Source organism: Lampris incognitus, chromosome 6, assembly GCF_029633865.1.
Source record: "Lampris incognitus isolate fLamInc1 chromosome 6, fLamInc1.hap2, whole genome shotgun sequence".
NCBI classification, from domain to species: domain Eukaryota; kingdom Metazoa; phylum Chordata; class Actinopteri; order Lampriformes; family Lampridae; genus Lampris; species Lampris incognitus.
The window spans coordinates 36,981,129-36,994,625 of record NC_079216.1 but is presented as its reverse complement, the minus strand read 5'-3'; the positions used below and the strand labels follow the sequence as shown (position 1 = coordinate 36,994,625).

Genomic DNA, 13,497 nt, shown 5'->3' with positions numbered 1-13,497 from the left:
GACTTCGGGAGCATCATGCTAATGCATTATTAAAGTGTGACAATACTGTAAGAGACTTTTGTCTTGCTCCACATTTAATGTCAGAATGGAATCTAAATAATTGCTACAACAATTTAGGGGCTCGTCCGGGATGTCTATCTCATGCCTTGCTTGATCCACTCTCTGAACAGGTTGAATCTGACCGGCCAGCTGGGAAGGGACTGAAAAATCACCTAAGACCCAGGAAGTCTACCTCCCCTGAGGGCAGCTCGTGACCGACTCCCAGGGTGAGAAGAGACTGCTCATGAGATTGTGGAGAAGGGATTGTGATACAGCATCCTGCTTAAATGAGGATGCAGTGTTGAAGACCACAGATAGATGGCTGAAGGTCATGACATTCACTTAGGGGTGATGACTCATTGGCAAAAGAATGTCAGGATAAGGAAATTTCAGGGTAAGAGTGACTGCAGCATTAAAAAATGGGCAAAAGCCAAAGCAAACTTTTAAATGGCAAATCTTGTTTAAGAAGATGTGCAACATTATGTGTGGAAAAACGTGATGACTCCTGTAAAATAACTAATGAAGATAATGCTAGAAGTGTAACAAAATAAAAAATAGGAGAGTCCTGAAATAACAGTAAACAGTGATGCCACTCAGTGAGTACTGTGATAGTACAATAGGAGAGACCTGAATTACCACAAGCAGTGATCCTATTTGACTGTATAACAGCTTTATATTGTGCTTGACGGTGCTGTGGTGGTGTCCAACACACCCTAGCATAGTGACTGAATCTTTTGCATTTGTTACACTGGCGGCCCTTTGCTGGACATTCCTCAGTGCGGCTGTGCTCTCCTCCACACGCACCACATCCTTTGTTTTGCATGGCACCGTTAGCATCAGTTTTGTTTACAGTTTTACGGTCGTGACGTGCCTGTCCTTTTCTGAACGGCTTCTTACTAACTGCATCTACAGACTGGTTGATTATGCCTGCTTTGGGGGAAGCCATTGTTTTTACTTGCTGCTGTGATAGTTCGTGTGATCGTGCTGTCAATGGCCTTTTCCAGTGTTAGCTCTGGACCTACACAGAGAAGCTTTTCTCTCACTCTTGTTGAGTTTGTGGCGAACACACTTCTGTCCCTGACCATCTCGTCACTGTTAGGATAATCACAGTCTTTCACTAGCAGTCTTAATTCAGTCACAAACTGGTCGAAATTTTCACCTTCGCCTTGCATCTTTTCGTGGAACTTATAACGTGCAAACATGGGGTTAGCTTTGGGCATTACGTAGGCTTCAAAGCCGTCATAATAGGTTTTCAATACCTTCTTTCTGGTCTGCAGTGAGAGTCCATGTATTGAAGATGTCGCTGCCCTTCTCTCCAATCCATAACAGCAAGTAGCTGCATTTTTCCTCCTCCTTTTCTAAACTTAGTGGTCCGGCAAACATAAGCTCCACATGCTGGCGAAACTTTCTCCACGCATCGGGAAGGTTGGACGAGTCCCAATCCATCCGTGGCATCAGAACACTGGTAGCCTCAATCTCCCGTCGTCAGGTCGATGTGAGCACTAAAGAGTTGATTCTGACACCATGTAATACTTAAAAGGGTTGCCTCCTAACGGTCACTCTACAGCAGTGTTTCTCAACTGGGGGTGCGCGGACCCCTAGTGGTCCGTGGTGTAATTGCAAGGGGTCCGTGAAAATAAAATATCTTTAAAAAAAGATCCTATGACATTTATAGAAATAGGATTATTTTACTCAAATGTGACTGAGACCTTTATCTACCTAAACTATAAAGGGTAACAGGACTTTTTTCTCTAATTACATCTGTTTCACAAGTGTAATTTATTGTATTTTAATAAGAGATCTCGCTCCCGTTTGCATTGTTAAAAGTTACTGCATGACGCTGTTAATACAAACTTGACACGATCTGCATCCGTTTCCAAATTATGAGCCCCCTAGTGTTTCAGTGGGCGTACACCATTAATTTCTTAATAATGATTTTATTGTGAAACATCTGCAGGAAGGTGTTGTGGGAAAACTCAGTAACTTGCAAGATTCAGGTTAGCACTTGAAATTAAGCTAATGTTATAAACAAACAAAGAAGAAGATGAAGTAGAATAAGAAGAAAAAGAAGAAGAAAAAGAAGTCGTGACAACATGGAGAGATGGCTCAAATTAAAAAAAACGGACGAAGGAGACTCGGGGCCACCCGAAAAGAAAACCAAAACAGACAGCAAAAAGAGACTTTACAAAGACGATTACGTATTATTTGGATTTACGGCAACTGATTCAGAACCTCAGCAGCCTCTGTGTTTTTTATGTGGAGAGGTACTATCAAACCACGCCATGACACCGGCACACCTGCAGCGGCACCTAAGCACGAGGCACCAGTCATCAGTGGGCAAGACTGCTGACTTCTTCAAACGAAAATTGTCAGAGTTCAGGGGAGCGCAAAATCATATGCGTGCCGCAAGTCAGACTTCAGCAACTTCCCTTCAAGCATCTTACCAGGTAGCTTTGCTAATCGCTAAAGCTAAAAAGCCGTATACAATAGCAGAGGAGCTAATTGCACCAGCAGCAGCTACCCTAGCTGAAACTATGGTGGATAAAAAAGCAGCAGATGCAATCCGGTCAGTACCGCTGTCTAACGACACAATATGCCGCAGAGGGGATGAGATGGCTGGTGACATTGTTCAGCAGGTGACCGATAAACTGAAAAGAGCGGGCTCTTTTTCAGTACAGCTAGACGAGTCTACTGATGTGAATGGAGAAGCCCAGTTGGTCATGTTTGCTCGTTTCAAAGATGACATAGTCAACGATATAGTTGAACACATCGTCTTCTGCAAGCCACTACCTGAAAAAACTACGGGTGAGGACATTTTTAATTTGATTGACTGTTTTTTCACGGAGCACGCGTTGGACTGGAAGCGCTGCTCGCATGTATGCACAGACGGGGCAGCGTCTATGACAGGTCGGCACCGCGGAGTTGTCTCTCGCATCAGGCAGGTAAACCCCAACATCCAAAGCATGCACTGCATAATTCACAGAGAAGCGTTGGCTTCAAAACGCATGAGCCCAGAACTGGACAGTGTTTTGACTGACGCTGTGAAAGTGATTAACTTCATTAAATCACGACCTCTCAACGCAAGACTGTTCCACAAGCTGTGCGACGAAACAGGCGGTGACCATCATCAGCTGCTGCTACATACAGACGTGCGTTGGCTATCAAGGGGGAAAACACTACAGAGACTATGGGAACTGAGAGAGCAGGTGTGCGATTTCCTCTCCGAGCATGGACATCCTCTGGCTGCTAAACTTGAAGACCAGACCTGGTTGGCTCACCTGGCTTACCTTGCTGATGTTTTTGGCCGTCTGAATGAGTTGAACACGCGCTTTCAAGGTGATGATAAAACTGTTCTTCAGATGTTTGATAAAGTTTCAGCATTCATGAGGAAAACTGACCTCTGGTTGAGACGGTGTGAAAAGGGGGATGTCAGTAATTTCCCTCAGCTTAACTCTTGGATAGCTGACATGAAGCAGAACATTTTGAAAACTGTAAAAATGCACCTGGCCAAACTGTCAGCTGAGTTTCAACCCTACTTCCCAGACATTGAGGACATGTGTACTAGACATGACTGGATACGCAGGCCATTCATGCCCAGCAGCATGGATACAGCACCAGAGCAACTCCATGAGAGCCTCATTGACCTGTCTTCAGACAGTGGCTTCAGACTGAAGTTTTCAGAGACATCACTAACACAGTTTTGGTGCTGTGTGGAGAAGGAGTACCCAGAGCTTGCAAAAGAGGCTCTCTACCAGTTGGAGACATTCGGGTCTACATACTTGTGTGAGGTCACTTTCTCAGCTCTGACACACATAAAGACCAAACAGAGAAACAGACTTCAACAAGAGAGAGGTATCATTACAGCTGTTGCCACTCTTCAACCCAGGTTACAGAAACTCATGAGCGGCAGACAAGTACAAGTGTCTCACTAACGGTTACACAGCACACCTCACCACACATGAACTTTTCACCACACCACACCCAAGTGGCACACAAACAGTGAGGATGCTTTGCTTTGAAAACACACACACCATCTGCCTCTACAGACAAAACTAAGACTTAACTATACAATATCCATTGAGATTTCATACTTATGTTTGTTTTTGTTCTTGCAGTGCATAAAAATTCTGTTTTGTTACATATTTCTGGAAGTTACTGCATAAAAATTCTGTTTGTTACATATATCTGAAAGTTACTGCATAAAAATTCTGTTGTTACATATATCTGAAAGTTACTGCATAAAAATTCTGTTGTTACATATATCTGAAAGTTACTGAATACATATTCTGTTTTGTTACATATATCTGAAAGTTACTGCATAAGAATTCTGTTTTGTTAACTATATCTAAGTTACAACTGAAAGCTCTTATTTTTGCCCCAAAGAGTGAAAAAATGCTATAATGCAATTTAAAATGCAGTTTCTACTGTTTCTATCAAATTGCAACCCCCCTCCCCCAAGATCAGGTGGAGGGGCCCTCAGGGTAGATCAAAAATACGCAGGGGGTCCAGGACCCCAAAAAGGTTGAGAACCACTGCTCTACAGTGTCTCGAATGAAGCAATGTCCACACATTAAATAACATTTGGTGTTCCGTGCTTACTGTGGTCTACCATGCCTACACAATTCCTTCCGTCTGGTGCATTTCCTGAATCTCCAGGATCGGTCAGTGACGTCATCACCTAGCGTCGTGCTGGACTAGATCATTACTGGATCATACCATTATATCCTGACCTATGGATATTACAACACTTGCTGTCTGGAAAAAAAAAGTCTGGTAACAAGAAATGTGAAAGTGGAGCTCAAAAAAGGAAACGCCAAAGAAAGAGCAGCGGGAGTCACAGTTATTAAGAAAAATCCCCAAACTGACTGGATATTTCAGAGCTGCAAGCCCCGACTCCAAGGCTGAAAACTGCTCAAGTGAAACCATGACAAAGTCGAGGACACCGGTGGAATTACCGCCTGCTTCTATAGGTTAGGTATCTAGCAAGCTAGGTCTTAGCGAATTTAGCAAAGCAATTATTATGCGCAATTCCAGATAGTTATGAGTTTGAGCTGTAAGCTAGTTAACATTAGCTATGGTGCTAGGCTAACTACAGTATTTGTAACCATCCACATGAGCAACCATGCGCATGAGCATCTGGCAGTATAATCGAACGTCAAAATAAAAGCGCATTTTAAGAAATAATACGCTATCGTAAAAAAATATGCATGAGTAAAAAAAAGAGCGCTTACCAAAACAATAATATAACTCGCTTAAACGTTATTTACATTCCCACCAATCATGAATAGTTTGCAGAATGTAAACATGAATGATTTATAAACTCAAATTACCGTTAATCCAACAATTACTTAAAGTCTATATGTAATATGTAATAGTCTTATGTCTAAAGGCAATGTGTCAAATTCTGTTTGCCAAATGATATGATTGTGGAGAACTCCGAATGCAGTTACACAGCCTCTAGCAACACAATCAGTTTCTGAACCGGGCGCTTCATAATGGATAGCTTGCCGAGACGCTGTCCTTCTCTTCCCAGTTTCCGGTCTACAAGACATATCTTGACTCTTCTCACAAGTCCATCTTTATCAGTGGTAGTCTCTACAACTCTGGCCAGCTGCCATTCATTCCTGGGCAGATCATTAGCTTTTTCAATTACTATATCACCTGTTTGAAGATTTCTCCTTGCAGTGTGCCCGTGCTGTCTGGTAGCAATGTTGGACAGATATTCTTTTCTCCATCGACTCCAAGACTGTTCTGCTAGATATTGAACATGTCGCCACCTCTTATGTGCATACATGTCTTCCCTGATGAACTTACCAGGTAGTGGTAAGGCTGTGACAGATTTCATGGTGAGCAGGTGATTTGGGGTGAGGGGTTCAAGGCTGTTAGGATCATTCAGGTTGTCCACAGTGAGTGGTCAATTGTTTACAATAGCCATAGCTTGGTAGAAGAATGTGCGAAGTGAGGCATCGTCCAGCCTACCAGGGGAGAGTAAAAGAGTGGAACGAAGGACACTTCTCACAGTTCTGATTTGTCTTTCCTAGACACCGCCCATATGACATGAACGAGGTGCATTCAAGTTGAAGTCACACAGCTTCTTGGCTAAAAATGCTGTCAGCCGATCAGTGTCCATCTCTTTGAGGGCTTCTGTGAATTCATTCTTGGCTCCTACAAAGTTGCTGCCTTGGTCACATCTAATCTGACGTACTGATCCCCGTATGGTAATGAAGCAGCGTACGCCGATGATGAAGGAATCTGTAGACATGTCATCCAGCATCTCAATGTGAATGGCCTAGGAGCAAAAACATGTGAACAGGAGACCGTATCTTTTGTGTACCTTACGCCCTTCTTTGATGAGAAACGGGCCAAAACAATCCATTCCACAGTATGTGAATGGTGGTGATGGATCTACACGTTCTGACGGAAGATCAGCCATTCACTGTTCTTCTGTGGGTCTTCTGAGCTTCCGACATGTCACACATTGATGCACATAGGATGCCACAGCTCCACTGACTCCTGGAATCCAGTAGCCATTTGATCTGAGCTCGTTAATGGTGCGGTCTTTGTCTTGGTGCCTGACCTTCTCATGATAATGAGCAATTACCAATTTGGTGATGTGGTGATCTTTGGGGATAATCACAGGGTGTTTGACTGAGTAAGGGAGTGATGCAGCGCAAAGTCGTCCTCCCACCTTGAGCAGTTTATCTTGATCCAGGAAGGGATGTCGTCCTCAAGACACAGTCTTATCACCTGTACTGGCATCTTTAACGTCAAACTCAAGTACCTTTATTGCATCTGTTGGAGTCGCTGGAGGGAGCTGTCTGACAGCAACTCTGTGGCACATGTTGGTGATGCTTGGTGAGTCACAATGTGGTGATGAACAACCCACAATGCTCCATCCTAGATCTGTGAGAACCACATAAGGTTCGTTATCTCCTCCGAGGACTACTTTCTGTGGTGCCAGTACCCCTGGGCAATTATAGCCTATTAAAAGACCAACTTCACACTCTAGCTGTGGTGGGATTTCATCTGCTATTGTGGCAAGATGACTCCAGCGCCTTGCCGTTTGACAGCTAGGAATGTGTGTTCAATTCACTGGAATGCAATCCTTAGTGTAGGCAGGAGGGAGATCAATTTGGATTGCGGAGATGTATCCTCTTACTCTAAGACCTGAGACTCTCTGACTGTGTATTAACGCATCCTTTCCAATCATTGTGGTTAGCTTCAGCTTTACCGGATGTGTCCCAGTTTGTAAGCTATTGCTAACTTCCTGGTCGATGAAGACTGTATCACTTTGGGTATCAAGCCTTTCCATACCTGGATTGCTGGTAGAGGAAACCCACACTGGTACAATCATTGAGGTGCTAGTGGATGGTTCCTCAGTCTCCACACTGAGGGACAACGTGCTCACTGCTTCATCTGTACTACTCTGATTTGATACTGACGAGGTTTTGGCTATAGCGTAGCTGTCATCATGAAGAAGCATAGGATTTCTTCCTTTACAGCAGTCACATGCGTGTTGGTGATGGCAGTCTTTTGCATAGTGGCCTGGCTTCAGACAATCATAGCATAATTTCCTTTCTTCCTTATGTTTTCGTCGTTCATCCAGAGATTTCATTTGGAAATCGGGACAGCAATGTAGGCGATGAATACTGTCTTGACATAGCATACACGATGTCCTTGAATCAATTTTTGGCTGCCTTTGAGTTTCAGTCTCCGTAACTGTCTGTGTATGCAGAACACTGCATTTAAGCTTCCCTTCTTTCAGATATTTCTCTGAGTAGGACTCTTGAGTGGAGAGCGTAGAACGACGTTATGGGATTGCAAGCAATCTATACTTCCTTTAACATGAAGGAGATAAAATGCTGGAAGTTGGGAAACTCTTGCCTTTCATACATGACTTGAGTGACTTTTCGGTTCCACCTTGCTGCTGCCCAGTCAGGTAGCTTTCGAACCAGTTTTTGGTTTTCTTCGCAGTCGTTCAAAATGTTAAGGCCTTTAACATGGGGCATAGCTTCAAGACATGAGTGTAGGAAAGCAGCAAATTTCCTGAGTCCTTCAGCGTCCTTTGCCTGTATCTTTGGCCAGCTTGTCAGTTTTCCTCTGAATGCTCTCTGTATCATGACGGGCTGACCGTACCTTTGGTCGAGACGGTTCCATGCATCCTTGTAGGCTTCATCGTCACTTCTATAAAAGATGCCATCAAGCTGGCGAGCTGGACCTCCTACATACTTTCTCAAATAATGTAATTTATCAGCTGAAGAAATGTTTCTTTCATCTATGAGAGATATGATAGAGGCTCTCCACTTGATGAATTGAATCGGATCACCGGTGAATACAGATGGTTCTGGCGTCGGGAGTCTGTTGAGAGTTACGCTATTTTGAACTGCTTGAGCCAGGTAAGTCACATCTGACCATGGGGTGGTGCTGCCGATGTGATATCAGAGGGCTGGTGGATGGGAGCTGAGTAAACAAGTTGCTGTGACGACACATGATGCTGTTGGATGAGAGATGAGGACACAGGTTGCTGTTAAGACAAGCGTTGGGGTTGGCTGATGTTGTGATCAGCAGAACAGACACTAGCTTCCTGCATTACTTCTTTGTTATAGGTTACAAATCTAGCTCTTGCTGCTCTTACATCCTTTTCAGCCTTTAGTCTTTCTAACTCACTCGGACTTGGACTCGAGCATTGACTGCATTCGGACTCGGAAGTTGGAGATGAGGACTCGGACTTGTTAACTGATAAAGACTTTTTTCTTTTTTTTTGGTTGTTTTTTAGCTTTTTTTTGTAATAGGCCCTAATAATTTGGCATAAGATATTGATAGCTGTATCAATTTTTTATTATAATAATTATTTTAAGTGCTTTTACTGTATATATTGTGCTTAGTTTTCTTTTTACAGAGAGTTCTTAACTGTTGATTGTAAATTGTATATTGCAAATTGGAATGCGTGTGTACCTGTTGTACTTTTGTAGCGGGCATAATAAGTCACGCCTTGTAGGGGTAGTAATAGTACTTATTTACCTTGAAATATTAGGTTAATGAAGGGATCTGGGTCCCCATTCCCAATGCAATTAGTCTCAGTATCTACGTGGGTAAGTATGTGGATGCCAATCCTGCTGAACAGAGTGGTTAGTGCGTTACACCCTACAAGATATCGTGAGGTGGACTTCACGCTAAGGTATTTGACACAGCGGCCCCTGACGTGAAGAGTTTATGCTGTGCTATGGGTCCAACTCAGCATAACCCTCCCTCCCCAGAACCAACAGGACAGTTGAGACGCCCCCACTCCAAAATACTTATAAACCCTCAGGTAAGTATTGTAATAAGCCCTAAACTCCAAACACAGTAAAGATGAATCAATAGGCAACAACAGTTTACTATTAATTGAATGTAATACTGTAGGATGACAATAGCAAAAAAAATGCAAAAAAAATAGTTTGACTTTCTTTATATACACAGTATCTCTTGGTATACTCAATATCAACACAGCCTCAAATGAGAAACTCACTCTAAATGTTGAGTATCAAAACCAATGAATGTTCAAACATAAACAGCTCGGTTCTTTCTTTCTTTTAACAGTCTAGTAATGAGTAATAACGAAACTGACACAAATACCAGTCTGATGAATCCTGGGCACACGAGATGAGCCGCTGGAGAGACGATTGTATGGCAGGGCAAACCACGTGACGTGCTTGTAGTCTACGTGACCTACTGTAGAAGTTAGATGGCGCCAACAGCAATGTAATGTGTTCAATGTTCACACTGCTCTTGAAATAACTTTCACTCAGGCAAGCAATCTTCCGTCACAAAACTAAAAAACACGACTGTCCTCCGAGTCCTCTTCTCAGCATCCAACAGTTCACCCGAACGCGCGCAGTCCCAATATTGAGAACTAACGAGCCACTACGACCAGTGAGCTAGCTAGCTTCACTGACAAATAGACTAATGTTAGTACTATAGGCTAATCCAGTACGGTACTAAGCTAGTACTGGAGAGAGTCCGATCACTTAACACTAATGTCTACTAACGTCTGTCTAGAATCCTCTTCGTGCCTCAAGCACACTACAACAATGACAAATGTTCCTCTGAAACTCACGGCACCAACGAAGCACCGACCTCCACGTCCTCAGTCCATGACCATTTCAAACACTCCACTGCTAGTCGGGGGAATTCATGCTAGCTGGTGGTCACTCGTAGCCTCCAAGCAGGACATCTTCTCCGACGCACCCCAGGGAACACGAATTCGTCCCAAAGGATTCTTGTAGACGGTAACACATTCACTCCACGTACAGTACGTGTCTGTCTCTCTCTCTCTAGATTTCGTATTTTTTTCTCTTCAAAAAAAAAATGTGTTGAGCGACCCACGCACAGCCACAAAGCTCTCGCACACCGCCTCTCCCCCCCCCCGGTATGTTAGAGAGCCTCACTCTGATTGGCTACAATGGAGGGGGCTTGCCTGATACGAATCCTATCATATACGACTATACTCAGAATACTGACATACCCTACGCTTTGTTGTTTGCACATCTCGTAGTTCGTACCGTTTTTCATTTCACTGCACTCAGGACTTGTACTTGTGTGTACGTGACAAATAAAACTCTTGAATCTTGAATCTCTTAATTGTATGTCAGCTTTTTACGGTGCCAGAGTGGAGCACTGGAGCCCATCTTGGAACTCGACTCAGACTCAACCTTGATGACTCGGACCCAAGTAATGGGGACTTACTTGACTCGGGCTCGACTCGGGCTATTCTTTGGGGACTCGGACTCGAACACAGAGGACTCGAGACTCGACTCGGACTCGAGGTTTAGTGACTCGACTACAACACTGCCTACAACCAATGCCTCTGGAGAACGCTACTTTTCAAAACTTGACTGACTTGTCAAGAACAGACTGCGCTCTACAATGAGACAAGAAAGACAGCCACTTAACACTGATGTCATTAGAAAGTGACATTGTTAGAGCCCTGGACTTCACAGCTCTAATCAAAGACTTTGCCACGCGTAAAACCAGGAGGAAGTCGTTTTAAGGGTAAGAGCAGACTTTAATACCTGCGGTTGTTATTGATTGATTCGTGCAATAATCTTATGCTTGCACAACTTTTGAGTGGAGGAACATTGGACAGAAGGATGCATGCAGGCTTCACTTGCCAGTGTTGTATGAGTTTGTTTGGACATTGGACATTTTATTGTGGCCATTTAGACTGTATGGCACTTGAACTTACTAGGCAAAGCAAAGGGCTTACTTTCATGTTTTTGTGTGTGTGTGTGTGTGTGTGTGTGTGTGTGTGTGTGTGTGTGTGTGTGTGTGTGTGTGTGTGAACTGCTATGAGAGGAAGGATAAGTGAATTAGTAGAGGGAGAAGTCGGTTGCTTCTCTCTCTCTCATACCAGTAGTTGGCAATGTGTTAACATGCATCAGATATTGTGACATGAGACTAGATATGCTGCCTTAGATTTTGTGATATGGCACAAGTGTTATCTTTTCCTGGTTTTAAATGCTGCATTACAGTTAAGTGAAGTAATCTTCTGAATTTACCAGACTGTTCTATTATTTGCCTTTACTCACTTAGACATTATATCCATCATCAAAAATCTCATCGTGACATAACATAAAACTGCAAGCCTTAAGTGATTGTTGATGGGGGGGCTTGAAAAACTCATAGCCCCGGGGCCAATGTTACTTTAATCCGGCCTTGACCGTGACTGTCGTTAGCCAGCTAGTTAGCTAAGCTATCTGATGTAGTAACCTTGTTGGCTAGTTCAGTGAACATACGCAGCTACTAAAATAAGCTATAAGTGTGATACTGGTGGATTTAAAGTGAACGTCGTTTAGATGTTATGGCGTCATTCTCCAGTTCACCGTGAATGTCGTTAGCCGGCTAGTTAGCTAAGCTAGCTGATGTTTATGTTTATTTAGATCCCCATTAGCTGTTACACAAGGCAACAGCTACTCTTCCTGGGGTCCACATTAAAAACTTCCTACAACAACATCCATGTATACACATGCTTTCACATGCATGCATACATAAATAAACACAATTGCATCATTAAATTAAATTCGTCCCCCACCCACCTTAATTAAACCAGCATTATTAGAGAAGCCAAACACATAATCCCCCCCCACACACACTTACAGTAGCATCGATCACAGATTGCTCCTACCAACTGCTTTGAGCTACATATTTAAGAATAAAAATATAAAAAATTATGTATTAGACATTTTAGACATTGTGTATGTCTGTACCCAAAAATAACCTCTTAAGTTGCTTTTTAAAACTTTCTTTACTTGTTGCGTGAGTAATAACATATGGTAACCTATTCCACTGTGAAATGACCCTATACACAGCAGTTCTTTTCATTGCATTTGTTCTGGGTTGAGGAATTGTAACATGACCCCTGCTAACTTGTCTTGTTCCATGTTCATGTCTGTCCTGGAAAAAAGTTATTCTTGAGTACAGGCAGTAGGGTTGTTTTGACACAACTATATTCCTGAATAACTTTAGAAGACTGCGTGTTAACCTGTCTTCTACTTTCAACCAGGCAAGATCACGGTGCATTTGGTCTATACCTTTTCTCATTGAACACCTAAGTGCAAGACATGCTGCTCTATTCTGCACTATCGGAAGCTTGTTTAGCTCCTGCTTTGCTGCACTTGACCAGATTGCTGAGCAGTAGTCAATGTGTGACATACCAAGGTTTGTATAACCTGTAAGATGGTAGTTGGCGTAAGGAAAGAGGAGTATCTTCTTATCATAGATATTCCTCTCCCCATTTTTCCAATTATTTTATTTATGTGATTCTGCCACGATAGTTGTTTATCAAGAATGACTCCTAGAAGTTTAGCCTCAGTAACTTGTTCTATGCAGCTGCCCTTGATAGATATGCTTAATTGGTTCCGACTTCTTAATGCAAGGTTTGAGCCAAAAACAATACATTTCATCTTTGATACATTCAAAACTAGATTGTTTTTGGTTACCCAGTCCAAAATTAATTTCATATCATTTTCCAATAGAATATTTAGCTCATCCACACTGTTTGATGACATATACACTGTGGAATCATCGGCAAACATAGCTAAGCTAGCATTACTCAAAACAAGTGGTATATCGTTGGTAAAAATAGAGTAGAGCAATGGGACCAAACAACTTCCCTGAGGAACACCACACTGTACTGTCCTTACAGTAGAAAAACTACCATTAAAGTAAAGTCTGTGTTCTGTTTGATAAGTAGCTCCTCATCCAATTAAGGGTCAAATTATTAAAGCCATAAGCAGCAAGCTTCATTGAAAGCATACCGTGGTCTATTAAATCAAATGCAGCACTAAAATCAAGTAGCACTGCACCCACAATCCTTTTCCTGTCAATATCCTTCAGCAACTGATCAGTCATCTGCATCAAAGCAGTACTTGTGGAGTGATCCTTTTTGTAGGCATGCTTAAATTCAGAGTTAAGTTTGTT

General features: G+C 42.7%; 2 protein-coding genes across 3 annotated transcripts in view; one reads left to right on the top strand and one right to left on the bottom strand.

Moving 5' to 3' along the window:
- Positions 1-13,497, bottom strand: part of chst6 (carbohydrate sulfotransferase 6) — a 28,806-nt gene that overhangs the window by 2,844 nt on the left and 12,465 nt on the right. The gene's annotated exons all lie outside the window — the stretch shown is intronic.
- On the top strand, positions 2,322-3,971 carry LOC130114523 (SCAN domain-containing protein 3-like). Its single transcript, XM_056282397.1, has one exon. It carries the CDS (start codon positions 2,322-2,324, stop codon positions 3,969-3,971), a length of 1,650 nt encoding a protein of 549 aa, XP_056138372.1.